The sequence below is a fragment of the Talpa occidentalis genome, unplaced genomic scaffold (assembly GCF_014898055.3).
Source record: "Talpa occidentalis isolate TD23 unplaced genomic scaffold, MPIMG_talOcc4v2.1 talOcc4.11, whole genome shotgun sequence".
Classification (NCBI taxonomy): Eukaryota; Metazoa; Chordata; class Mammalia; order Eulipotyphla; family Talpidae; genus Talpa; species Talpa occidentalis.
Window position 1 is genome coordinate 78,890,131 of NW_023601104.1, and position 24,695 is coordinate 78,914,825.

A 24,695-nucleotide genomic window follows, 5' to 3' on the forward strand; every position below is an offset into this window, starting at 1 on the left:
CTAGTATACTCAGAATTGCTTGCAGTACTGTAAACTCTTTTGGAGTGAGTTTGGTAAAACCTATTAATAATAACATAATTATCTGTCCTTTGACCCAGCAATTCTATTCCTGAGAATTTATTTTAAATTATAAGACAAGTAATCTTTATGCATAAAGCAATAACAAGGACTTGCTATTTTCAACAATTTCATATTCATGTCTATGTGGTACCTGTTAAATGAGAGACCCCAATTTAAGAGGTAGATTCAAGATTCAGAGGAGGTGAGATAGAAGAAAGAAATTGTAGCTAACAAAACAAAATCCCAAAGAGGATGATGGGAAGGGGCAGATGTCAAGAATGCAGTTGAAAAGTTCATAGCTTCTTTTTCAGAGAGGGCAGTGGCTAAGTAAGAATGCAGGGAAATTAGGAAGAGGAACTTAGATGGGATTTCAATCAATGTCATCATCTGCAGAGTAAAAATGGCTGGGTGGTCCCCAGGTTTGACCGGAATCTCAAACTTTGCAGGGGGTATTCCTTGAAAACAGAATTGTGCACTAGCCTGTGCAAAGTTGCCTGGGAACAAGCTATTCAGAAATGAGGACGTTTTGGAGAATACAAAAATATGCAGAAAAGCAAGAGTTATGTAGCCAACTTTCTTTGTCAGGATTGATTTTTAAATTGCTTTCTGCAATAGTAATCTTTTTTTTAAATTTCATATATTTTTTACATCATTTTTCATTTTTGCACAATGTATGCATTATCATCTTGGTTATAGTCCCCATACAATTCCCACCCCTCCTTGTTTTGATCCTACTGTCTCCTCACCACCCCCTGTGCAACAGTAATCGTAATGATAGGGACTTCGCTCAACTGTGAATCCAGGCGCTTAAAGCAGCACTGGCTAAGAATGAGCGGGAGCGCCAGGGGAGAGAGTAGTGGGCGTGGCCTCCGGAGGCGGCTGGAGACCACGCCCACTCCCAGAGTACACCGCAGCCGCGGCCTGAGGTAGACGGTTTGGCTCGAACCGGTTTCTCGGCACATCCCGCCGGACTCCGAAGAGCGTCGGATCATGGACGGGCTCAGGGCCAGCGCAGGGCTGCTGAGGCGCGGGCGGCTGCGGCGCCGGCGCCAGCCGCAGCCGCACGGCGGGTCGGTCCTGGCCCTCCCGCTGAGGCCCAGGAAGATCCGGAGGCAGCTGAGGAGAAGCGTCGCGTCCCGCATGGCCGCGCTGAGGGCCCAGACGCTGCCGAGCGAGGACTCGGAAGACTCGCGGGTGGAGTCGACGGTCGACGACCCCGGGGACCCGCTCTCCGGCGGGGCGGCGGCCATCCCGGACGCGGTCCGGCGAGAGCCCTACGGCCACATCGGGCCTGCGGAGCTGCTGGAAGCCTCGCCGGCGACCCGCTCCCTGCAGACCCCGCCCGCGCGCCTGGGGGAGGCGCAGACTCCGCCGGCGCGCTTGGTGCCGGCCCCCGCGCCACCCGCGCGCCTGGGGGAGGTGCCCGCCGCGCCCGCCCGCGCGGTGGAGACCTCGGCCCTTCTGTGCTCCGCCCCGCCATCCGCGGCTGCCGCGACGTTGTCGGGACCTCAGGGGGACAGCACGGGCGGGGAGGTGCCCTGGGACTCTCCGCTGCAGCGCATCCTGGCGGAGCTGAACCGCATCCCCAGCAGCCGGCGGCGGGCTGCGCGCCTCTTTGAGTGGCTCATCGCGCCCATGCCGCCCGACCATTTCTACCGGCGCCTGTGGGAGCGGGAGGCGGTGCTGGTGCGGCGCCAGGACCACACCTACTACCAGGGTCTCTTCTCTACCGCCGACCTGGACTCCATGCTGCGCAACGAGGAGGTGCAATTTGGACAGCACCTGGACGCAGCACGCTACATCAGCGGGCGGCGCGAGACCTTGAACCCTCCCGGCCGCGCTCTGCCCGCCGCGGCGTGGTCCTTGTACCAAGCCGGCTGCTCCCTGCGCCTCCTCTGCCCGCAGGCTTTCTCGACCACCGTGTGGCAATTTTTGGCTGTGCTCCAGGAGCAATTTGGAAGCATGGCAGGGTCCAACATTTATCTCACGCCCCCCAACTCGCAGGGCTTTGCTCCACACTACGACGACATCGAAGCTTTTGTGCTGCAGTTGGAAGGCAGGAAACTCTGGCGTGTCTACCGACCCCGGGTTCCGACTGAGGAACTAGCCCTGACATCCAGTCCCAACTTCAGCCAGGACGATCTGGGTGAGCCTGTGTTGCAGACAGTGCTGGAACCTGGAGATCTGCTCTATTTTCCTCGGGGCTTCATTCACCAAGCCGAATGCCAGGATGGAGTCCACTCTCTGCACCTCACCTTGTCCACATACCAGCGTAATACTTGGGGTGACTTCCTGGAGGCTGTACTGCCTCTGGCAGTGCAGGCTGCAATGGAGGAAAATGTGGAGTTTCGTCGGGGTCTGCCCCGAGACTTCATGGATTACATGGGGGCCCAGCATTCGGATTCTAAGGATCCGCGAAGAACCGCATTCATGGAGAAGGTGCGGGTCTTGGTTGCCCGCTTGGGACACTTTGCCCCTGTCGATGCTGTGGCTGACCAGCGAGCTAAAGACTTCATCCACGATTCTCTGCCCCCTGTGTTGAGTGATAGGGAGAGAGCACTAAGTGTTTATGGGCTCCCAATTCGCTGGGAGGCTGGAGAACCTGTGAACGTGGGGGCCCAGTTGACAACAGAAACAGAAGTGCACATGCTTCAGGATGGAATAGCTCGTCTGGTGGGTGAAGGAGGCCATTTGTTTCTCTATTACACAGTGGAAAACTCCCGTGTTTATCATCTGGAAGAACCCAAGTGCTTGGAGATATACCCCCAGCAAGCTGATGCTATGGAACTCTTGCTTCGCTCCTACCCAGAGTTTGTGAGAGTAGGGGACCTACCCTGTGACAGTGTGGAGGACCAGCTGTCCTTGGCAACTATGTTATATGATAAGGGGCTGCTGCTCACCAAGATGCCTCTCAGCTGATTTGGTTTCTTGTTGATGGCTGGAAACAAGACAGTAGTGATCCTCTCTTCTGCCACCACTTTTTTTTTTTTCCAAACTCATGTTCTTACCTTGATAACCATCAATGTGCTCACACTTACCTTTATGAGTGTTTCAATGTCATAAAACTCAGATGGTCTTCTAGGAAATATCTCATCTAGGCACAAAAGTAAAAGCAGAAGTTAGAGTTGGAAAAACGGAGTTATTTCTGCAGAAGTAACCTTGACAGCTGGTCGTCGAGTACCAACTTCATCATTATTCTCAGGCTTCAGTGTACTGTACAGCACTTGCTGTGTCATTCTGCTTGAGACTTTAGAAATTTGTATTTGGAATTTGCATCCTTCATTTGAATTTCATTTGAGATCAGCAGTGGGGGGAGGGGTTGGGGTCAGTATTCTGTTTGTTATCGTGAGTTTGTATGAATGTTAGAAAAGTTATTAAAGTGCCAAAGAATGTTTTCCTTTTCTAAGGCTAGATTATTATTTGGCATGATTTGAAGAAATGTGTATGCAGGGGATGGAGGTGATGTAATAGAGATAAAAACTAATAGGGTGGCTGTAGGACGGGGGCCAATTCTATAACTTTGGGGGCAGTTTACTCATTTTAGTCATGCTACTTGAGCCCCAAACACCACAATCTAAGAAAACCTATGAGTCTGTTTTTAAGCATATGTTTTGTTTCTATTTTTATGTTAAGCTCAGTGCTTGCTTGCATCAATGGCAGAAGCCTCTCCCAAAGGGTCAGCATGTCATCTAGTTGTGCTATTGTCATAGGCCTCAGCTGATCAACTTGTAGCAAGCTGGCCAAGAGGGAAGGCTGGTGTCCAAGTTACTTTCCACTCTCATTTTTTTCTGGCAGTTGGAAGAAACTTCCCCAAATCTGCAAGTGAATATTCTCATGGTTGGTGAAAAAGAGCCTGGTGAACCAGAGAGAGCACTGGACTTGGAACCAGAAGACCTGGGTTTGGGGTGGTGGCTGGTAGGCAGCTGGCTGAGTGACCTGAGGCTGCTGCTACGCGTGGGCACACAAATTTTGTAAGTATATTTTGGTATAGCTTGATGTCCGCACCTCATCTTTATCACCACAACTGCTAGGTTCAGTTACATAAGATTGAGAACTTTATTATAAAGTCTTTTTCTTAAGTTGCAAAAGCAGAGATATACAGAAAAAGCAAAAGTGACAGCTCTCCTTCCAACCTCACTTCCTAGCAGTAACCATTATTAAAGGTTAAGCTTGCAAGACTTTTTTGAGGGGAGGGGTGCTTAATCAGATTCACACAGTAGTTTTTCCTTTTTTGACCTAACTTTTCTATCACTTCAAACAGAGCTGCCTCATTTTTGTAAGGGACAAAATAGCAAATAAAAGGCGGAAAATAATAGCCAAAGAACTGAGAGGATGGTGGTCTAGAAGGAAAGGAAGTAGGTTTTCTTGCCGTTCACCCTACACAGCTCTACTATTTGGCTAAATACCCTAGATCTAGAAAAGCTTGTTAAGGCGTCAATGCAGAGGCCTCATCTCTAGGAAACTTACCCTGAAAAGTTTTCTGAAGTAAAGTATGTAGTTTCAATGGGCTTTGCCCCTCTTTGGGTTGCAGGTAAACACGTTTTGCTTCTTCCTTTACTTTTCCTATGGCCTTCTCAATCTTTAATATTTTCTGCGTCAGCAAGTCCTTTTGACTCAGTGCTTGAATCTAAATCAGTACAAATAAAGTTGAAAAAAACCACACTAGGCTGCAAAACATCAAAAATCAATAAAAGAACGATCGTGGGTGGTACATAAATGTCTGGGAGCATTCTTCTTTTGTGATATTAGTTGGATGTTTTTATGCCTGTTAATGAAATTTTTACTTTAGCTTTTTGGGCATGATGAAAGGAACTTGCTAAGAAATACTTGGCTTGGGAAGTTGGCTTACATTAGGCAAGAATCTTTTACCTTTGTACCTATCTTTTTACCTATATTCCTTCATCTCCTCTAGCAACTTTGAAAACTTTGAGCCACCTGTTTAGCTAGAGCTTTCCTTTGGGGAAAGAGCCCAGATTAGTAGCTAAAAATCTAGAGTGCCAGCTCCAGTCCCTCATTCCTTCTTTATGTCTATCTGCAAAATAGAAAGAACTTGGATTTAGGGGGTGGTGGTGGGGAGAAAGTGGGAAGGGAAGGGAGCACTATTTCAGAAGCAACAATAACAAACCCTGACTTTGAGGACTACTTGATAAGACTAACATTTGATCAGTTTCCCCCCCCCTTTTTTACTGATAGGATTTTGCAGTCCTGTCTTGTACAGGTGTGTTGCATCTTCAAATGATATACTGGCTTGTCATGATGTATTTTTTCTATGTTTTTTAAGAGAAAAAATACGTCATGACTTTTCCAACAACCGAACAGATGGGGTTATAGAAAGTATTTCTGTAATGGGGAAAAGGGTTCGTACCTGCTTGGGGTAGGGAAGTTCTAAAGAACTTTTGAGAACCCTGAAATTACTCTTGATAAGCTTGCACTTATCTACCTTGTTCTTGATCTCTTGAAGCAATTCTTGGTTTCCTTCTTTTTCTAAGTTGAGTATCTTCATTGCCTGGTGAATTTCTCTGAAAGATAACAAGGACTTCTTAGATTATTCTTAGTATCCTTAAAAAAAAGCATGGAGGTTGAAAATACAGGATTTGGAATCAGACAATTCTAAATTCCAATTCTGTGTTGTTGTGCTGTGCCTTATTTGCAAAAATATCACTATATGATACTTGTAGGGATGTTGTGCAGTTTTCGAAATGATGGATTTGAAGGCATATTTATTGATCACCTTTATGACAGGTACTTAAGCGTGTCATTTCATTAGTCACTACCACAAACCCATAAGCTAGACCACCATCTGCATTTGATACATGAAAAAAGGGCTGAGAATTTAAGTCATTAACCTAAGCTCACAGAGTTAATGCATGTCTCAGCTGGGATTTAAAACTTGTGTGTACTAAACAGGCACTTGGTAAATGTAAGTTGAATAAATAAATAACTTAAAACCTCCTGGAGTAGAGGTGCATGAACTTGGTTTTCAATCTAATTTGGGCAAGTTTTTCTTTTACTCACTTGGGTTAAGTATATAAATGGTAAGCCTGTGCTTTTGAGCTATTAGGCAGCCTGGGAAAAGGCAGGGTATATTCTGTTAACAAAGATGGGAGAGGAGAGACCTCCCTGGTAGCTCAGGGGGTTAAGTCTCATCACTATGAAACTATCTGCAGCCACTGCAGCACGAGTTCGATCCCCAACCAGGAAGCTAACTCACATGGTACAGCAGACCTTTCCTGTCTTGCTCACTGCTCCCCTCAGCATTGTATTTCAGTGGATCCACCTGTTCTGCTCCCCACTCTGTCTCTGGTGAATCCTCTCACCCCTGTACCTCTGGCCTATATCCCAGTTGTTCTTGTATGCATAAATAAATCTTAAAAAAAAAAAAATAAAAACAACAAAGATGAAAGAGGAGTGTGTAAAAGGGGACAATTGTATGTTGAAGAATAGAACTGGACTTTCAATGGTGGGCTTATTGTAGTGTATATATATAATTTTTTTTTTTTTAAGATTGATTGATTTATTTATACAAGCACTGGGTACAGTCAGAAGCGCGGGAGGGTGAGAGAATTCACCAGAGCCAGAGCGGGGAACAGAACAGGCAGACCGACGAAATACACTGCTGAGGGGAGCAGCGGACGTGGCAGGAGAGGTCTGTCGTGCCATGTGGGACCCTCGCCGGTGGCCGGGGATTGAATCGGTGCTGCAGAGGCTGCAGGCAACTTCACAGCCCAGCGCTCAACCGCTGCACCACGAGGGGAGGCCCTGTATATAATTTTTAATGATGCATACCTGAAACTTATTAATGTTATAATGCAATGCTACTTCAAATAATAAAGAAAACAAGGATGGTAGAGTCGGCAGTGCAAGGGGTCAGGGCAGGAACTAGAGGTTTAGTGCTTACTTTAGAACAGCATCATGATTCTCTAGGAGCAGCACATCTAGGAAGGTATCCCTGACCCGATCTCCTTGAAGTTTGAGGGCTGTAATGCTGCGGCAAGCTTCTAGTCGTACACCTGGTGACTCTTCATAGTGAATAGCCCAAAGCAGAAGTTCTGTTAGCTGGGGACTTACTTGGCCAATCTGTCCCAAAGCTGCAGAAATTAGAAGGCAAGTTGGCCATCTCGCATCCAGAAATGGCCTTATCAATAATAATGTGTAACAGCCACCTGCTCAGTTAAGTATTGTAAATGGTATGCTAAATATTTTGCCTGTTTCTTTTTGGATGACAATTACCATTAAAATTTTAGGGATGGGTTAGAATAGGACATGATCTCCAAAGGATTTCTAGGACTGATTTTCCCAGAGACATGCCAAAGACTGTCAGGGAAAAACAGAGGTAAAGATCCCTAAAAATAAACTCAAGGAAAATTTTAGGGCAGGGCTTTAGTTCATGTCAGTCTTGAATCTGGTCTGACTTTTACAGGGTCCTATAGTTGAAACCTCAAAAAAAAGTAAATGTATTCAACATGTGGATACCTTCTTAGAACTTACACCTAATTTTGTTGGCAGGGACAGTCTTAGCTCTTTGCCTTAAGTTTGAAGAGACCTAGCCTGGCGATCCTTAACTAAAAATTAAAAAGAGGAAAATAATCTTTAATTTCCCAGGCAAGGAACTTCTGAGAAGCTGTGATCATCCCCTTGCCTATACTCTAACCCATTCCTAGAGAGATTCAGGAGATCATCTATACTGATATGTGGGAAGGGATTTTAGGTTGAAGGGCTGGAACTACTCCTTCTGTAATACCTCGAATGGCAACAGCCTTGATTTTCCAGTAAGGATCTGTCTGTATCAGATTCTGAAGGCATTCAAGGACCTGGGATGGATAAAAGGCAGTGTTGACGGGAGAGAACCAGAGCAAGAATGAACTAGAGATAGTGACCCCTCCTGTCTCTAAAATGTGCTGTAACTGAAAAATAACCTATCAATTCTAGTAACAAGTGAGCTGGAACCTGGAATACTAGCATGCACATGTAGTATATTAGCTGAATTATATCTGTAGATTGACATTCTCAACTCACAGATCTCTGCCTTACAGGCTTATTTTGAACACCTCCATCAAGTTTTCTTCTAATAACTGGGGGTTATAACTCAATTTATGGAGTTGATCTTAAAGCCCACCAGCTTCCATGTAATGGGAAGCTAGTTGGCTGAGGTGAGAAAGGATTCAGAAGTGTAGTCTACAGTGAAGCCTGAGCTGGCTGGGAATTTAATGTGGTCCTAACTGATATGTCTGGCTTATATCCCTCTCCTTCCTGGTCCTGATAGCTCTGTGTCCCCTTAGGATAGTGAGAGTATGATACACAATAATATTGCCCTCTATACTTTAATCATGTAAGATGGGAATGTGATTCCTAGACTCACCATCTTATCCCGGATCTGCAGGGCACCGGCTGCCTGACAGGCTGCCCGCCGAACTGCCATAAAGTCATCCGAGAAGCAGTTCAGGAAATTTGGGAGGAGCTTGGCGGTCATGAGTTTGAGTCCACCAATCAGGGTGAGGGCTTCCACACGCTCTTGGGAATTTCCTTGACCCAGCTTGACTCTGTAAGGTACAGGTATTTTTATTTTCCCTTCTTTAACTTTTGGTGTCCTTGCTCCCCACTGATGCCCTCAGGATAAAATCCAGCCTCTACAGGCTTTCCATCTGTTCCCATCCTTTACTAGTTAGTCTTATGCTCATTAGATTAGGTTTCACTGGGTAGAGTCCTCAGATATCTTACTTACTTGAATCCCTATTACCTAGTATATGTTAGGCACTAAGTTGAATGACTAAATAAACGGAACTTTCAACATGTTCCTCGTGCCATAGTCAAGTTCTCCACTGCCCTCACTTGTACCATGCTTATTTGTGCATTTGGCTCCCAGCCTGGAATCTCTTCTTCTCTGTCCCTGTATGGTCTTACATCCTCATGAAACTTGACCTCAATAGGTGTTTGTTACTTTTTTTTTTTTTTAAAGATTTATTTATTTATACAAGCACTGGGTACAGTCAGAAGCGTGGGAAGGTGAGAGAATTCACCAGAGCCACAGCCAGGAGCAGAGCAGGCAGAAGGACCAAAGTACACTGCTGAGGGGAGCAGTGGGCGGCAGGAGAGGTCTGCACGCCATGTGGGACCCTCCTCCGGTGGCCATGGAGCAGCCAGGGATCGAACTGGTGCTGCAGAGGCTGTGGGCAGCTTTGCAACCCAGCGCTCAACCGCTGCGCCACCGGGGAGGCCCCCCCTGAACATATTTAACGACAGAAAAGTTTCCCTTTGTTAATTAGGTCTTACCTTATTGTGTCATGCACCTCTTTCCCAAGACTCATTTGTCCCAGAGTTTGGGCAGCTGCTTTTCTCACTTTCTTATTCCAGTCACTCCACATCAGCTGGATCAACTTATGTTTCATATCCTGTAAGTGTGTAATAATTATCTATAATTTATTGAATATCAGTTTTGTACTTGGCACTGTGCTAAATGTTTTTACTCATCACTTAATCCTCCCAAATAATCCAGTGAGGCACTGGTCAGTATTACCTTTTACAAATGACAAAATGAAGGCTTAAGAACAATGTTCTCTTGTTGAGTTGGAGCCAGGACTCAGAGGCAGACCTGCTTTCTAAGCTCATACTTTAAAGTATGATACTACGTTGGGGCTAATGTAATCTGTACTTGAGAGACTTAAAATTTTAAGGTATAGATTAATAGAATGACCAATTCATCCCAGTTTGCCTGGAATTTTCCTGAGTTAAGTACTAACAGTTTGTCCATGTCCTGGGCAAATAGGACAGTTCACCCCTCTATATATTAGTACTTCTGTCATAGGGGAAGGAACAAAGATTATTATCACTCTAGTTGATGATTGTATAATTATGGCCAAGCTATTCTCCCTACCAGAAAAATCTCCTTCTTTCCCTACTTGAGTACCTGATGTTTTCCGACTTATTTTTTAGACTTTGGCTCAAAAAGCATCTCCTCAGTGAACTCTCCTCTGCCATCTGTAAACATAGGAAATCCCCATAAAACCTCACTGCTGCTTCTGATATAGCTATTTATACCATTTACAATGAGAAGGCAATGGTAGCACAGTGCCTAGCATCTAGCACGTGGTGAGAAACTGCTTGCTTACTAAATGAAAGAACTGATAGACATACTGCCTTTCATCCCCCACCCCCAGTTACATTGTGATGTAACTGACAAAGATCAATAGATAAGGGATACAGCAGGATTTAACCTACATATATCATGAAATGGTTATAGCAGTAAGTTTAACATCCATCATGTCATAGATATTATTAAAAAAAAAAAAAAGAAAACAATGGTTTTCTCCATGATAAGAACTCTTAGGATCTATTCTCTTACCAATTTTCATATTTATCATGTAGTAGTGTTAACTATAATCACTGTGTTGTATATTACCCTGGCACTTAATTCATCTTATAAGTGGAAGATATACTGCCTTTCCTAATTCCAGCAGTCTGACGTGAAGTTCTCATCTTTACCCTATCTCCTTCCTCTAAATATCATTTTACTTTCAACTGACAATCTTGAGTGACAAGTACTAAGAAGATAAATGTGCGAATGAATTGGATATGGTTAAAATGCAGATTCTGGTTGAGTTGACTTGAGGTGAGATTTTGTACTTTACAAGCTCCCCAGTGATGCTTGTGCTGCTGATCCCAGACTTCAGCAGCGGGGAACTAACTTCCTATTGCAGTTGCCAAATTAAGCCACCTCAAAAAGCCTGCAGATGAGGATACTTAATAGCTAGATTATGTGCTTCCCACATTTGAATGTAAGGCTCAAAAATGGGGGGTGTTCACTACTGGCAGTGTTCTAAACCATCCTGGAGGAAGTGTTACAAGGAAAGGATATGGTGGCACATAAAAAGGGAAAATCCCATTTGGATAGCTGAAGGTGATATAAAAATAATGGCAAAAAAGAAGTCAGACAAAAGTCTAAATGGTCAGGTTCCTCTTGCTTGGAAGCCCTTCTTCAGTACTATCCAAGTCTTGCGCAGTTCATAGTCCTTTGCAAAATTTTAACTGATAAATTTGGTTTACGGTTTACTCTAATCTCTGAAAAGTTTTGAGAGATTACCTTAAATTATTGCTTGTTTTGAATTATTTGTGTATGTTGGTCTTGTTACTCTGTGAAGGTTTTTTGAAAGTAGGGTCTGTGTTTTATGCTTTCTCCCCGTGTGTGCTGAACACTTAGGGAGAGCCAGCATAGACTCCAGTGAAGTTGGGTTGTTGGTTGTTGGGGCTTCTCAAACTATCTGTGATGAAAGACCAATTTGAAGGTGGCCGTGGGGAGTGTTACTGATACTTTTATAAAACTGCAAGGTGGTAGATTAATAGGGTGACCAATTCATCCCAGTTTGCCTGGAGTTTTCCTGAGTTTAGGACTAACTGAAGTACATTGATGCTGAGGCCATGTCAAATCACTATAATAGTGTCTAAATGCTTTTTTTTGCTTATTTCATTGTGGGTGGGTTGTAAACAGTTTGTGGACTGCCACCACATTGAGAAACAGCACCTTAAGTTAGAAACACATGTTGGCATTTGAAAATAATTCTGGGTTAGGGGTAAGAGGTAACAATGTGGGGACAGAGGTCTTTTTGGTTAGATGGTATTCTAGATTGCAGCAGACAGTGAAAGTGTTTCCCAGCCCGGTGTTGATTAGATTTTGTGTTCTGAAAACACAAAGAGAAGGCTTACCAAACTGACATTTCCATTAATCCAGGAGAGAGCCTGGCAGGCGATAATCCGGTCCTTCCACTGATGGCTATTTAGCTCCACCGCCAGCATGGTGTTTACCAGAGTCTGAGGAAACAGAAGATTTGTTTAGATATTCATGATCATTTTTAGAGATATTGGAACATTGAAGAAATTACATCCTAGCATGGCATCCAGCATAATTAATGTCATAAATACATGAGATGCTTACCCTAGGAAAGAGTCGGTTTATCAGATATGGATTACTCTTCCATCTGACTTCTGGGATTATAAATCAAGGACCAAAATACAGATTTAGTAATCAAAACAAAACTTTCGGGGCCTTCTCTTCTTGACTTTATTTTTACTCCCAAAAGATTTGTATATGCCTCAGATCTGTGAGTTTCATGTTTCTACTGAAAATAAACACCATTGTAGGTCCCTGCAGTTTTCAATAATAAACATCTAGCAAAAGTAAATTTTACATGTCATAACTATTCTTGCATACACAGTTAAAAAACTTTTGTAACCGGGCCTCCCCTGGTGGTGCAGCGGTTGAGCGCTGGACTGCGAGGCTGCCCACAGCCTCTGCAGCGCCCGTTCGTTCCCCGGCCACCGGCGAGGGTCCCACAAAAAAAAAAAAAAAAATTTTGTAACCTATTCTGTGCACCTTTCTCTCAGCTAGCTGTTGTCACTTTCTTCCTATATATACCTCTATACCATTTCACTTACACTGAGTCCACTTATCTATGCTTGACACCATCCCACCCAACTACTTGCATTTTTGATTCCTACATGCACTGACTTCAGTGGCCCACTGGTTTCTCCAAACTGGGTTTTTTTTCTCTGACTCTGTAATGAACACATACTGTCTTCTCACTGAGGTGGCGCAGGAGCATACAAGACTGCTGTGCAGTGGCCTCATTCTTCTTGTTAAACAGCTGATGGAGGATCCTCTTAATCACAGGATAGGTGGCAGCACCTTCCACAGCCAAGCACTGAGCTGCAGCCCAGCTGTCCACACTATTACCTGCCATGATGGGTGAAAAAAAAAAGTCCAAAGTGATAATCTGGGGCCTCCCTAGTGGCGCAGGTGGTTGAGCACAGCGCTGTGAAGCTGTCAGCAGCCTCTACAGTGCTGGTTTGATCCCCGCTGGCTGTGGACATGCCCACATGGCGAGGCAGGCCTCTCCTGTCTCGCCTGCTGCTCCCCTCAGCAGTGTATTTCAGTCTCTCTGCCTGTTCTGTTCCCCGCTCAATCTCTGGTGAATCCACTCACCCTCCCACGCCTCTGGCCTGTACCCTGGTTCTTGTATAAATAAATAAATCTCAAAAAAAAAAAAAAAAAAAAAAAACAGGGCCTCCCTGGTGGCGCAGCGGGTTGAACACAGTGCTGTGAAGCTGTCCGCAGCCTCTGCAGTGCCACTTCAATTCCCGGCCAGGCAGGAAGATTCCCACATGGCGAGGCAGACCTCTCCTGTCTCACCTGCTGCTCCCCTCAGCAGTGTACTTTTGTCCTTCTGCCTGTTTTGCTTCCTGCTCTGTCTCTGGTGAATTCTCTCACCCTCCCACGCCTCTGGCCTGTACCTCAGTGCTTGTATAAAAAAAAAATAAATCTTTAAAAAAAAAAAAAGTGGTAATCTGTTGTTCCCAGAAAAGTCTTTGGGTTAGTACACAAGACTGCTACCTGCTTGATATCTCACTTTCTTGTACCCCTCTCAGTCTAGAAATCCAATCCTGTATTTAAACAGATTATATCAAGGCTTTAAAATAGAAACTGAAAAATCTTAACATGAGAAGTCAAATCCTAAAAGACTCATGTTGGGTGTTAGAGCAGTAAGGCTCTTCTGGTCTGGCTGAGAGATAAAGCTGTTCTTCCCTCTAGATACTGGGAAGACTGGAATGGAGGCTTTTGTTGTTTCTCCCCTCCTAGAGGGGAACAATTAGGCACATTGGGCTTATCACCTGACAGAACATTTTTGATTGCATTATTCCAGCAATACATGTGAATAATGCCTAGAAGTAAATGTGCAAAAATGTGTGTTCAGAGGTGATTCTTTCATTTCAAAAAGTACTCTTTAATATTGTTACATTATCTTTTCAATTTATTGAAAGTTGTGTGAAAGAGGGTCAAATGCACAGGTACCATTTGGTGGCATGTACCTAATTTGTAACACTACCTCAGAAGAAAGCTGTTCTAATAAACCAAAACTCAGCACAGGAGATATCACAGGGCATGAGAGGGAAGGATTAGGAAAAGCTGATGGTGAGATGCCCTCTCTTTACCCCCTATTTCCAGATTAGAATTATCAGGGAGTTGGGCCTCCCCGGTGGCGCAGCGGTTGAGCGCTGGGTTGCGAAGCTGCCTGCTGCCTCTGTGGCGCCGGTTCAATCCCCGGCTGCTCCCCGGCCACCGGAGGAGGGTCCCACATGGCACGCAGACCTCTCCTGCCGCCCGCTGATCCCCTCAGCAGTGTACTTCGGTCCTTCTGCCTGCTCTGGCTCTGGTGAATTCTCTCACCCTCCCGCGCTTCTCACTGTACCCAGTGCATGTATAAACAAACAAACAAACAAATAAATAAATAAAACATGCCTCTATTTAAAAAAAAAAAAAAAAGAATTATCAGGGAGTTACTCACCCTTCAAAAGGGCAGTCTGCATGATCTCCTGGGCAAGAGGATTATGTGACTGTATGGCATACTGGCATAGCGCTGCTGCCATCCGCACATTGGCATTCTTGTCACAAAGAGCAGCCTCCAGGGCAGGATGTAGAGCCTCTGGTAAGTCCTGGATAGGTGGGGCTTTCACAATCTCCTTGTCTATAATTAAGAGAGAGCTAGGTAAGAGGGGACTAGCCACTTTGCTTTTCTCTGAAATGCAGCTTTCTTCCCCATGATGTCCAACCTCAGGCTCTAAATAGAATTTAACTGAGCCCTGTAATGGGGATTTTATGGTTCACTTCTGTGCTGGGTATGCAAGTTCCTACCCTTTATCATCTGGCCTTTAAAAAGCTATATTCAAACCAAAGACAAATGTTTCCAGCTAGGTCATAGCAACCTTCACATTAATTTTAGTGATGAAAGTCAACCTACTTATCTTTGTATTTTTAATTACTAACAATTATATTTAGGTACTATTTTGTCGTTTATATAGTGTTTTCATATTCATTATCATTCAATTTTCTAACTATTGAAGTAGGCAAAACAGGAATTACTGCAGAGCTCACCAGAGTGTCTTTAGGTTTAACCAATTTTCAGACTCATAAGATTATCATAGGCCACACATGGCACCAGTTTTCAGAGAGCACAGGATGGGGCACAGTTTGCCGAAAGGGCAACATTAGGCGTTACTTTTGGCCAGAGTTCTTGACGTAGTTTGTACAGCATCCATGGAGCCTTCTGGGGAAAGTTCAGGAGCATGGAATCCACTCTAAGCACAAGTCTTACATTTCATAGAAACATGTTTTAACACCGCCAATAGAAATAATTTCAAGGTCAATAAAGGGCATACCTATTCTAAATCACAACATTCAAAGAGACTGAAGTGTGATATCTCTATCAGCTATTTTTATTTCAGTTATTCCCAGCCCAAATATAATTCATTATTCAGTCTTCATTTTTTATCATAATGTTGCCTATAAAGATAGTTCCTATCCTTATTGTTATCAGAGGAATAGTTAGGCATTTATCTAAAACTAAAATTCTCAAGTAGCAGGGGAAAAGGTATTGATTGCCCTTTGTCCACAGCTCTCCTTATTTTATAGATAAGGTATTTGCTGCTCTGAGAGATTGACTTCCCAAAAAGCAGTAGAGCTGAGCCTTTGACTAAGATTTTAGGATTTCTAATGATCTGTCCTTTTTGTCACCATCATGAACTACTAAGGTATCTGTTAAGAATGGGCTTGTTAGGAATATGTATATTTCAGAGGAGTAAATAAAAGTCAACTGAATATTTCAAGAAATGAGTAAAATAATTTTCTCTGTGGAAGTAACAAGACAAATCAAAATCTAGACACCCAGAACATATGAAAGGGATCATATGCAAGGTACAATCCTTCTGAGGGAAGACAAGTCTTCAAATGTATGAGGAAATTTGAAGATAACATTATAATATCTTTTCCTGCCTGTTGAAGTTTTTCTCTATGTGTCAGGCATTAAAAACACATCATCCCATTTAAAACCCAAGGTAATTGTTATAATAAAACTATGAGTGGGAGTGTATAGCAGGGACACTGAACCAAGTCAGAGTGGTGGGGTAGGGAAAATGCCTCAGAGGAAGGGACACCTGAGCTGAAAATTGAAGGGCGAGTGCAGCAGTTAATCTCGTGAAGAGAGAGGAAGAATCTTCCAGCAGAGGGAGCAACAATTTGAAAACCTAGAGGAGAAACACACATGTATCTGGAACTCAATAAACAGGAATTAAGTAAAGGAAAATTTTAAGAACATGACAGCTTTGTAGAGGTAAAATGAGTGCTCTTAGGAGTTCCTTGCCTGATAGAGATAACAAAAGTAAATAGACAATTATCATAGAGTAATAAATGCTAGGACAGAATATTTAGGATGCCATCAGCAGCAGAGAAGGAACATGTGCCAGCCTAGGCTTCACATTAAAGGCGATGTCCGAGGAGCTGCTTGAGGGATAAATAGAATCAGTTGGTTTTATGTCCTTTCAATAGCATTTTATAGTTTTCATTATCTGGGTTCTGTTGTCTTATTAAACCAATTCTTTAATAGATTACAGTTCTGGCTCTTGTATTGGGAACTGCTTTCTAGGGAAGAAAAAGATTATTGACATTTCTTTTTCAAAAGATTGCAGACTGGGCCTCCCCGGTGGCGCAGCGGTTGAGCGCTGGGTTGCGAAGCTCCCCGCGACCTCCACGGCGCTGGTTCAATCCCCGGCTGCTCCCTGGTCACCGGAGGAGGGTCCCACATGGTGCTCAGACCTCTCCTGCCGCCCGCTGCTCCCCTCAGCAGTGTGCTTCAGTCCTTCTGCCTGCTCTGCTCCCCGCTCTGGCTCTGGTGAATTCTCTCACCCTCCCGCACTTCTGACTGTACCCAGTGCTTGTATAAACAAACAAACAAATAAATAAATAAATAAAATACGTGCCTCTTTAAAAAAAAAAAAAAAAAGATTGCAGACTATTGGAAAAAATGGCCAACTCTTCACATTCACAAAGCTAGGGAAAACTAAAACTGAACAAAATTAGTGTCAATAAAAACAAAACTTCTGATTTCACTTATGAATGCATAAAACAAAATATTAACAGGTAACACATTCAGAGTAACAAAAGGATAATATCTGGCAATCCATTAAGATTTACTGTAAGAATTTAACAACAAAATTCATCATATACACAAATCACAGGAAAAACTAGAAAGTATGATTTAATTCAACACTCATCTTTGTAATAAATAGAAAACCCACCTATATGTTGGCACTTGTTTGTAAACTCAGAGAGAGATGTGAAATGCCAAATTGTAAACATTGATTACCCAAGGAAGGTAGCAACGGGTGGGGTTGGACCTGGGAAATGAGGTGGATAGAGGTAGTTACCTCTATGTATTCTTTTGTGTTGACTAATAATGACATTTTTTCTTTTGTAATTTAAAAAAGGTGAGATATTTATGAGGCAGATTTAGTAGAGTTTATTTTTATTTAAATATTTTTAAAAATTTTTATTTTTATTTTTGCACAGAATTGGGGTGTAGGTCAGAGGTGCAGGGGGTTAGAGGATTCACCAGAGATAGAAGGGGAGCAGAACAGGCAGATTTACTGAAATACACTGCTGAGGGGAGCAGCTGGAAAGAGAGGAGAGGTCTGCTGTGCCATAGGTGGGTTAGTTCCCTGGCCAGGACTGAACTCAGGCCTCAGGCTGAACTTAGGCAATAGGGCACCAGGGAGATCCAGAATTAGTAGAATTTAATTGGTTGTAAGGAGAAAAATGATTTGTCCAGAATGACTGAATCAGAATGATAGATTGTGGGGCTGCTGACTGACATTTGGAATGTGGGGTGGAGTCTGTGGTAAGGATGAGGAGTTCAGTTTTGAACTTGTTGAATTTGAGATATGCTATCAAAGAAAGGGTAAAGTAGAGTTGGGAGAAGAATGTGTGTGTGTTTGTTTAAATATAATTTGGGGGACCTCTCTGGTGGCCTAGAGGTTAAGTCTCAGCACTGTCACTGCGATGGCCTGTTTGATCCTCAGCCAGGAAGTTAACCTACATATGGCACAGCAGACCTCTCCTGTCTTGCCTGCTGCTCCTCTTAGCAGTGTATTTCAGTCCATCTGCCTCTTCTGCTCTCCACTGTCTCTGATGAATCCTCTCACCCCCCACACCTCTGGCTTACACCCCAGTCCTTCCACGCAAAAATAAGTAAATATTTAAATATGTGGGGGGGGGTGTGTGTATAATTTTTGGCTATAGTGAAGGAGATCTCTCAATGTGGGATAATATGAACTTCCCTGAAATCTACTGAACAAAGAAAGATGAAATGTAGTTCAAAAAGAACTGATCTAGAAATCAAGAATTTTAATCTCAGCATTAAACTGTATATTTAGGCCGGTCTCTGGTTCTTGGTTTCTGGATTTGTAAAATGACCTCAGATAAGATCCAGGGTCCCCAGCAGTACAAATGTTCTATTTGCTTATATTGTTTACATTCTCAAGCAGTCTTCTTCTGACTCTCACCTGAGTCACTCTGACTGATGGCAATCCGGGGCCGTTCTAAAGCAGCTGTGGCACACGTGATGATGGCTTGGATCCGAATGTCATCATGCATGTCCCTCAAGTTCTGCAGCAGGCCCTCTATTGTCCTATGGTGCCACTCAGTAACTGTGCCACAGGGAGGTAAATGAGAAGAGAACTACCTTAAATATCGTGTGTAGGCAGAGAACAAGAAGTCCCCTTCTTCCTACTTCCCTCTAGCAATTCAAGCAAAACTTTGGCTCACAACAATAAAAGGCCCCGAGGTGGGGTCTTTTGGGAAGTTATTTCTCTGATGACCCATGTACCCTCTTGAGCAGTTCTCAAACAAAAATTCTCCAAGTCCATTCCTATTAGTCTTTCCTTGCTTAAATAACTTTTCATTGTTACTCTGGAAAATGAAAAGAGCAATAAAACATAGTGGTTAAAGGTACTTTGTTGTCAGGCATACCTGGTTTGGAATCATAGTTGTTAGCTCTGTGACCTTGGAAAAGTTACCTAATCTCTGAGTTTTAGATTTCTATTTTGTAAGATGGGAAAAATACTAGAACCTATCATATTGAGTTCCTTTGAGTAATGAGTTAACAAGACACACTTTTTAGCAGAATGTCTAGCAAGATAATGGTTTAAATATTAAATGATTGTAATTATCACTAGGTTTCTGTACCTTTGATGGCTCTTTGTTTTCCATCTTCATTTCATTGCCAACTTTTCGCTTTGCAGGTATCAAGTTTTTATTTCAGTATTTATTTCTACCATCTGTAAGTGCTCCCTTGTAGTAGCTTTTACTCAGAGTATCTTTTTCAGTCTTTTTTCCTTTATATTATCTGGTTTATGTAAAATGGATCACCTCTTTTTCCTGTACTAAATTAATCTCTCTTGTTCTAAAAGCCAGCAACCCTAGAGTCCTCAAATATTGGAGCTTTCGACAGTCCTGGATATACTTTTACTCTGCCCCAGACACTCAGTGTTCTACTCCCATATATCTGAAGGCAAAAATATAGCTATATGGGGCCTCCCCAGTGGCGCAGAGGGTTGAGCGCAGCGCCGTGAAGCTGTCCGCAGCCTCTGCAGCACTGGTTCGATTCCCAGCCAGCTGGGGAGATACCCACATGGCGCAGCAGACCTCTCCTGTCTCGCCCGCTGCTCCCCTCGGCAGTGTATTTCGGTCCGTCTGCCTGTTCTGTTCCCCACTCTGTTTCTGGTGAATCCTCTACTCTCCCGCGCCTCTGGCCTGTACCCCAGCTCTTGTATAAATAAATCTTTTTTAAAAAATATAGCTGTATGATAGCACAGCTACGTGACAATCCCAGCCTGATCAGGGAATTTTGGGAAGGGGTTATTTATGCCACTACAAATGTAGCTGTTCAGCCAACTACAATTTCCATTGCTTGGGCAGCGTATTTTGTCATTTCATTTAATTAGCATAAGGTTTCAGCAGCTGGTAAGATGAGGGCTCCTTTCTATGAAGAGTCTCAGTGTAGTGAGTTTCCACTAATTTAAGTAAAATCCACCTGAGCAAAAAGCAGCCAGACACATTTCAACTAACATTCATCTAACATTTTGTGAAAGACTCTCCTGCCTACCCCGCTGCTCCCCTCTTTTGTGAGGCAACCGAATTTTTATGTTTCACGAAGGAGGGATGGATACTTAAAGATGGAGAAACACTAGTCCAAGATGAGAGCCTCCCCCAACACAAATACCCACAGAGATCACACTCACCACTCCACCCCATCACTCACTTAGCGCCCAGCCAGTCTTCCATTCCTGCAGCATCTTCCGCAGAACCACCAGTTCCCAAGTCACATTCTCCTTTAGAGAATCTCCCTGCTTCCTCCTGGTCTTACTGGGCACATCCTTCTCACCCACTTGCAGCAGCAGATCCTTGACCGGAGTGGGCAAAGCAGTCCAGCGCTGGGCTCCTTTCACAGGCCTATAAACTATAGCATGGCAGCATGAGGTCTCAGCGCACTGCCCTGGGCCTGCATTGCCAGCTAGTGTCACATTCTCATTCCTGCCTAACACTAAAGCTAAACAAAACTCACAAGAGTGAACTTTCCTCTGATTACATAGGAAACTGAATGTAAGTCCCATGTGTGACTACACGAATTCATGATGAGGGAGGAGAAAAACTGATACATGAAAAAGCTGTCATAGGTTTAATAAAGATGTAGGCACATAAACATGTTTATATGTAATAGTGCTTGCTCATAAAACTCAACATTTTATATACTGCAATTTAAAGTAGAATGTAATTGGCCATTCCTAATTTATTAAGTTTTCTTTCTGTTTTTAATTGGGAAGGAGAAATGGTGCTACAAAGTGGCTAAATTTTGGGCCTCCCCAGTGGTGCAGCTGGTTGAGCACCACTTTGTGAAGTTGTCCGCAGCCTCCACATTACGGGTTTGATTCCTGGCCGGCCAGGGAGATTCCCATATGGCATGGCAGACCTCTCCTGCCTCCCCCACTGTTCCCCTCAGCAGTGTCCTTGGTCCATCTGCCTGTTCTGCTCCCCACTCTGTCTCTGGTGAATTCTCTCACCCTTCTGTGCCTCTGACTGTACCCCAGTTCTTGTATAAATAAATAAATCTTTAAAAAAAACAAAGTTGCTAAATTTTAAAGATTTTAGTATTTCTGAGTTTTTCCTAATTATGACAAGTAGCACTTGGAAATTTGATAATAGGAAAAAAGTTATATAAACTGTTATATAAAAATACTTATTATTCTCCCTGGGGTCAGACAGATTCAGAGAGCCTCAGTAGTTGTGTGGAGAAGGCCAGACAGATATAAAAAAGAACATTTCCAGGTTACTGAATTTACTATATGCCACCTTGCTTATCAGGCTTTTGTTGTAATCTATCACTGTCAACCATCTATTTCTTCTAAGATTTAATTCTAACTTCCTACAATTTTAGAATTCTCTGTATCAGTTCTTTCCTTTGAGTTAGGAGGGCAGTTCCATCTCTTTCTTCTAATGTACAAAGAAAGTCTTTTGAGACTCCAGGGCAGTTTAGCTCAGATGCCCACACAGAAAATACCTTCTAAATGTCCCTCACTCAGTTTGGTCATGCCGGGGAAACTCAGTTGCTCTCCTGAGGGCTTCATTCCTTTCTAGTATGGGATGTGTGCAGCCAGAAGCTATAGAACCACCTCCAGCAGGTCAGCTCTCAGTGAGTAGATACTTTGCCACATGAAACTCCCACACTCCTCAGAATGCTTGAAATCCCTCCCAAGGAAGTGAAAAATTGGTAAATTAACCCCTCTGCTCAGGGAGTTAAAATGGATTTTTAAAATCTCTGACATGACCTCTGTGGGGAAAAAACACAACTGTCAGTACTAATTTTACTTGCAGTATTTTGAGTTGACAGGCAGAAAGAAACACATCTACTTGCCATTTTGCATCAAAAGTCATCTTTTAAAGGAAGCATAAAACCTTTTAATTTTTTTTTTTTTTTTTTGGTATGGGACAAAGGCACAGTACACTTTGTTATCAGGAAGAAAAAGTGCCTTTGTGACTTGTAGCATAAAACCTGTGCTTGGAACTTTAGTGATCTGGGCACACTAAAGAGTTTTATGTCATGTTTCAGGGGAAACTGGAGATTATTTAGTAATAAATATACTTTATCTCATGAGAATTTTCATTATTTAAGTTATCATCTACATTTTTCAATACAATCAAGTAGAAAGGGGGAAAAAAATCTACCACACTCACCCCAGGAATTTTCCCTTTTTTCCCCCAGGTTCTTTCATATCTAATATTTCCTGAGATGAGATGATGAGCAAAGTGGTTACGAGAAAGAGTGTATATATTACTATTCTGACTTGACTTCCCCCAGATCAATTTCAAATACTATTTTAAAAAGAAGTTGGATATGAAAAATCCCACAGCATCAATTCATTAAATGTTCTTTTTTCTGGGGGAAAAGAGGGCAGGATTCCAGTGCCACGGGGGAAGAAGTGCCTATGAAGCAAATGAGATAGGTGGTGAAGTTGCCGTGCATGTAGTAGGATGCTCAGAGGACTTTTTTTTCTTAAATAGCCTTATCAAAGTAGAATTCACATGCTGTAAAATTAATCTTTTTAAAGTGCATATTAGTGCCTCCCCGGTAGCGCAGCGGTTGAGCACTGGGCTGCAAAGCTGCCTGCAGCCTTTGCAGTGCCTGTTCGATCCCCGGCCAGCCGGCAAGGATCCCCCATGGCGCACAGACCTCTCCTGCTCTGCCCACTGCTCCCCTCAGCAGTGTATTTCGTCAGTCTGCCTGTTCTGCTCCCCGCTCTGGCTCTGGTGAATTCTCTCACCCTCCCGCAATTCTGACTGTACCCAGTACTTGTATAAATAAATAAATAAATCTTTAAAAAAAAAAAGTGCATATGACTCATTTTTAGTATTGTTACATAGTTGTGCAACTATGTTGTGCAACTACCCTGACACTGTCCAATTTTAGAATACTTTTATCATCCTATTCTTATTTCTACCCCCACCCACCCCAGGAACCACTGATTAACTTTTTATTTTTGAACTTGCCTGTTCTCAGAGGAGAGGATATGGAGAATAGAGTTGGCTTATGGGGAAGGTAGTATTATAATAATAATGCCTTGAGTTTACATAGCGCTTAATGGTTTAAAAGTCATAGTCACAAAATCACCTATCAATAAATACCACAAAAATCAGTAAGTATCACAATGTAGTCTCTCAGAGGGTGGTCACTTTTTGTTTCATAAGCTCATTTTTGACCATCTCCATTTCACTACCTGTCTTGCAGAGTGAAGAATGGTGTACTTGTGAAAGAGAAACCTACAACCCTCAACCTGGAAGCAGATATGGGCCTAAAAATGGAGTGGGAGGGTAGAACCAGCCCAAGGGAAAAGAGCAAGGGTTTACATTACTTCCTCTGGAAGCATTGGGACAGGATCAACCTTAATGGTAATTACTGGCCCCAAATCACTTGTTTACATCTAAGTTTTATCTAATTTCAACTGAATGGATGTTTAGACTTTTCTTAGTTACAGGTGGTGTTTTATAATTTTATAAATTTTAAGATGAATTTTAGTTGGTAAGAAAAGACTCCCATAGATACTGATGGTGCCCCAATCTATAAAACAGGGACCTTAAATAAATAGCTAATTTCTATCATCAGGTAATGTCTGCTTACCTGCTTCAGGAACCGGCTGGGAGGTCCACCTTTCTGGAACTTCAGGGAAGATCTTAGAGAGATGCTTCTTGTACCGATTAAGGTTTGCCAGTAATATTTCGTCTCTCTTTCTGCCTAACTGGTGGATGATCTGGACTTTGTCTGTGAACAGATAAATAATGAGTCCCCAGCATCTCTCTCCTTCTCTTCCTGGGTTTTTGATCACCCAGATCAGACTCGGATTCTTTTGACCTACTCTAAGCCCCTAGGCATTGTGACTACCAGGGTGTGGGGCATCTCTTGCAGGTGACTGGTGCTTGGAAATATGAACTGGTAGCTTAGAGACCTGGAAGCCAAGGCAGAACCTGTCTAACTTAGAGGCATTGTCCCCTTTAAAAAGCTAGATTCTAATAAAGGGCTATCTAATTCATTGCTTATCAGTCATATGAATAATTTTGTTAGACACTTTTAAAAGACTTTCAGTTGGGGGCCTCCCTGCTGGCACAAGGATTTAAGTGTCAGCACTTTGAAGCTGTCCACAGCCACTGCAGCACGAGTTCAATCCCCGGCCAGGGAGGTGACCCACAAGGCACAGCAGACCTCTCCTGTCTTGCCAGCTGCTTCCCTCAGCGTGTATTTCTGTGGATCTGCTTGTTTTGCTCCCAATTCTGTCCCTGGTGAATCCTCTCATACACTCTCCTGGCCCCCCGCACCTCTGGTCTACACTCCTCTTCTATGTATAAATAAAATAAATATTAAAAAAAAAGTTTCAGTTGGTAGCAATTTAGAAACAAGATGGGAGTAGGGAAGAATAAACAAGTTGGAACATGCAGATCTAAATCATGCATCCTGGAGTCTAGGCATCTAAGGAATGGCAAAATGGAAGAGGAAGGTTGTATTTTTGTTACTATCATTTTACAAATAAAGTATAAAAGGTACAGACTCCAATACCTTTGATTTTTTTTGCATCATGGCACTGCATTGGGAGAATATCTCAAAGTGAGAAAGGTGGGCAGAGAAGTAGGTTATATAAAAAGGTAGGTTGCCTTCTTTACAACCCCACTTCCACTGAACCCTTAGTAAGATAGAGGGATAGAGAAAGGGGGA

General features: G+C 43.1%; 2 protein-coding genes across 12 annotated transcripts in view; one reads left to right on the forward strand and one right to left on the reverse strand.

Annotated features, from left to right (window-relative positions):
* The window catches only part of HEATR4 (HEAT repeat containing 4), a 61,401-nt gene that overhangs the window by 5,676 nt on the left and 31,030 nt on the right, over positions 1–24,695 (reverse strand). For all 7 annotated transcript variants that reach the window (XM_054691527.1, XM_037503679.2, XM_037503678.2 and 4 more), the window contains 13 exons: positions 23,610–23,750; positions 20,199–20,396; positions 18,442–18,585; positions 14,394–14,573; positions 12,624–12,784; positions 11,758–11,862; positions 9,331–9,449; positions 8,420–8,600; positions 7,802–7,871; positions 6,959–7,148; positions 5,501–5,579; positions 4,528–4,687; positions 3,099–3,154 (listed from right to left, as the gene is read on the reverse strand). In XM_054691527.1, the coding sequence (XP_054547502.1) occupies positions 3,099–3,154; positions 4,528–4,687; positions 5,501–5,579; positions 6,959–7,148; positions 7,802–7,871; positions 8,420–8,600; positions 9,331–9,449; positions 11,758–11,862; positions 12,624–12,784; positions 14,394–14,573; positions 18,442–18,585; positions 20,199–20,396; positions 23,610–23,750 (1,784 nt within the window). The remainder of the gene's footprint in view (positions 1–3,098; positions 3,155–4,527; positions 4,688–5,500; positions 5,580–6,958; positions 7,149–7,801; positions 7,872–8,419; positions 8,601–9,330; positions 9,450–11,757; positions 11,863–12,623; positions 12,785–14,393; positions 14,574–18,441; positions 18,586–20,198; positions 20,397–23,609; positions 23,751–24,695) is intronic.
* On the forward strand, positions 961–24,646 carry RIOX1 (ribosomal oxygenase 1). Of its 5 annotated transcripts, XM_054691538.1 has the most exons (4): positions 961–3,384; positions 3,856–8,607; positions 23,220–23,380; positions 23,595–24,646. In XM_054691538.1, exon 1 carries the CDS (start codon positions 1,051–1,053, stop codon positions 2,977–2,979), a length of 1,929 nt encoding a protein of 642 aa, XP_054547513.1. In that variant the 5' UTR covers positions 961–1,050; the 3' UTR covers positions 2,980–3,384; positions 3,856–8,607; positions 23,220–23,380; positions 23,595–24,646. The 5 variants fall into 5 exon arrangements, with proteins under 5 accessions (XP_054547513.1, XP_054547507.1, XP_054547508.1 ...); XM_054691532.1 differs by having other exon boundaries at positions 961–8,607; XM_054691533.1 differs by having other exon boundaries at positions 961–4,031; positions 23,595–24,632.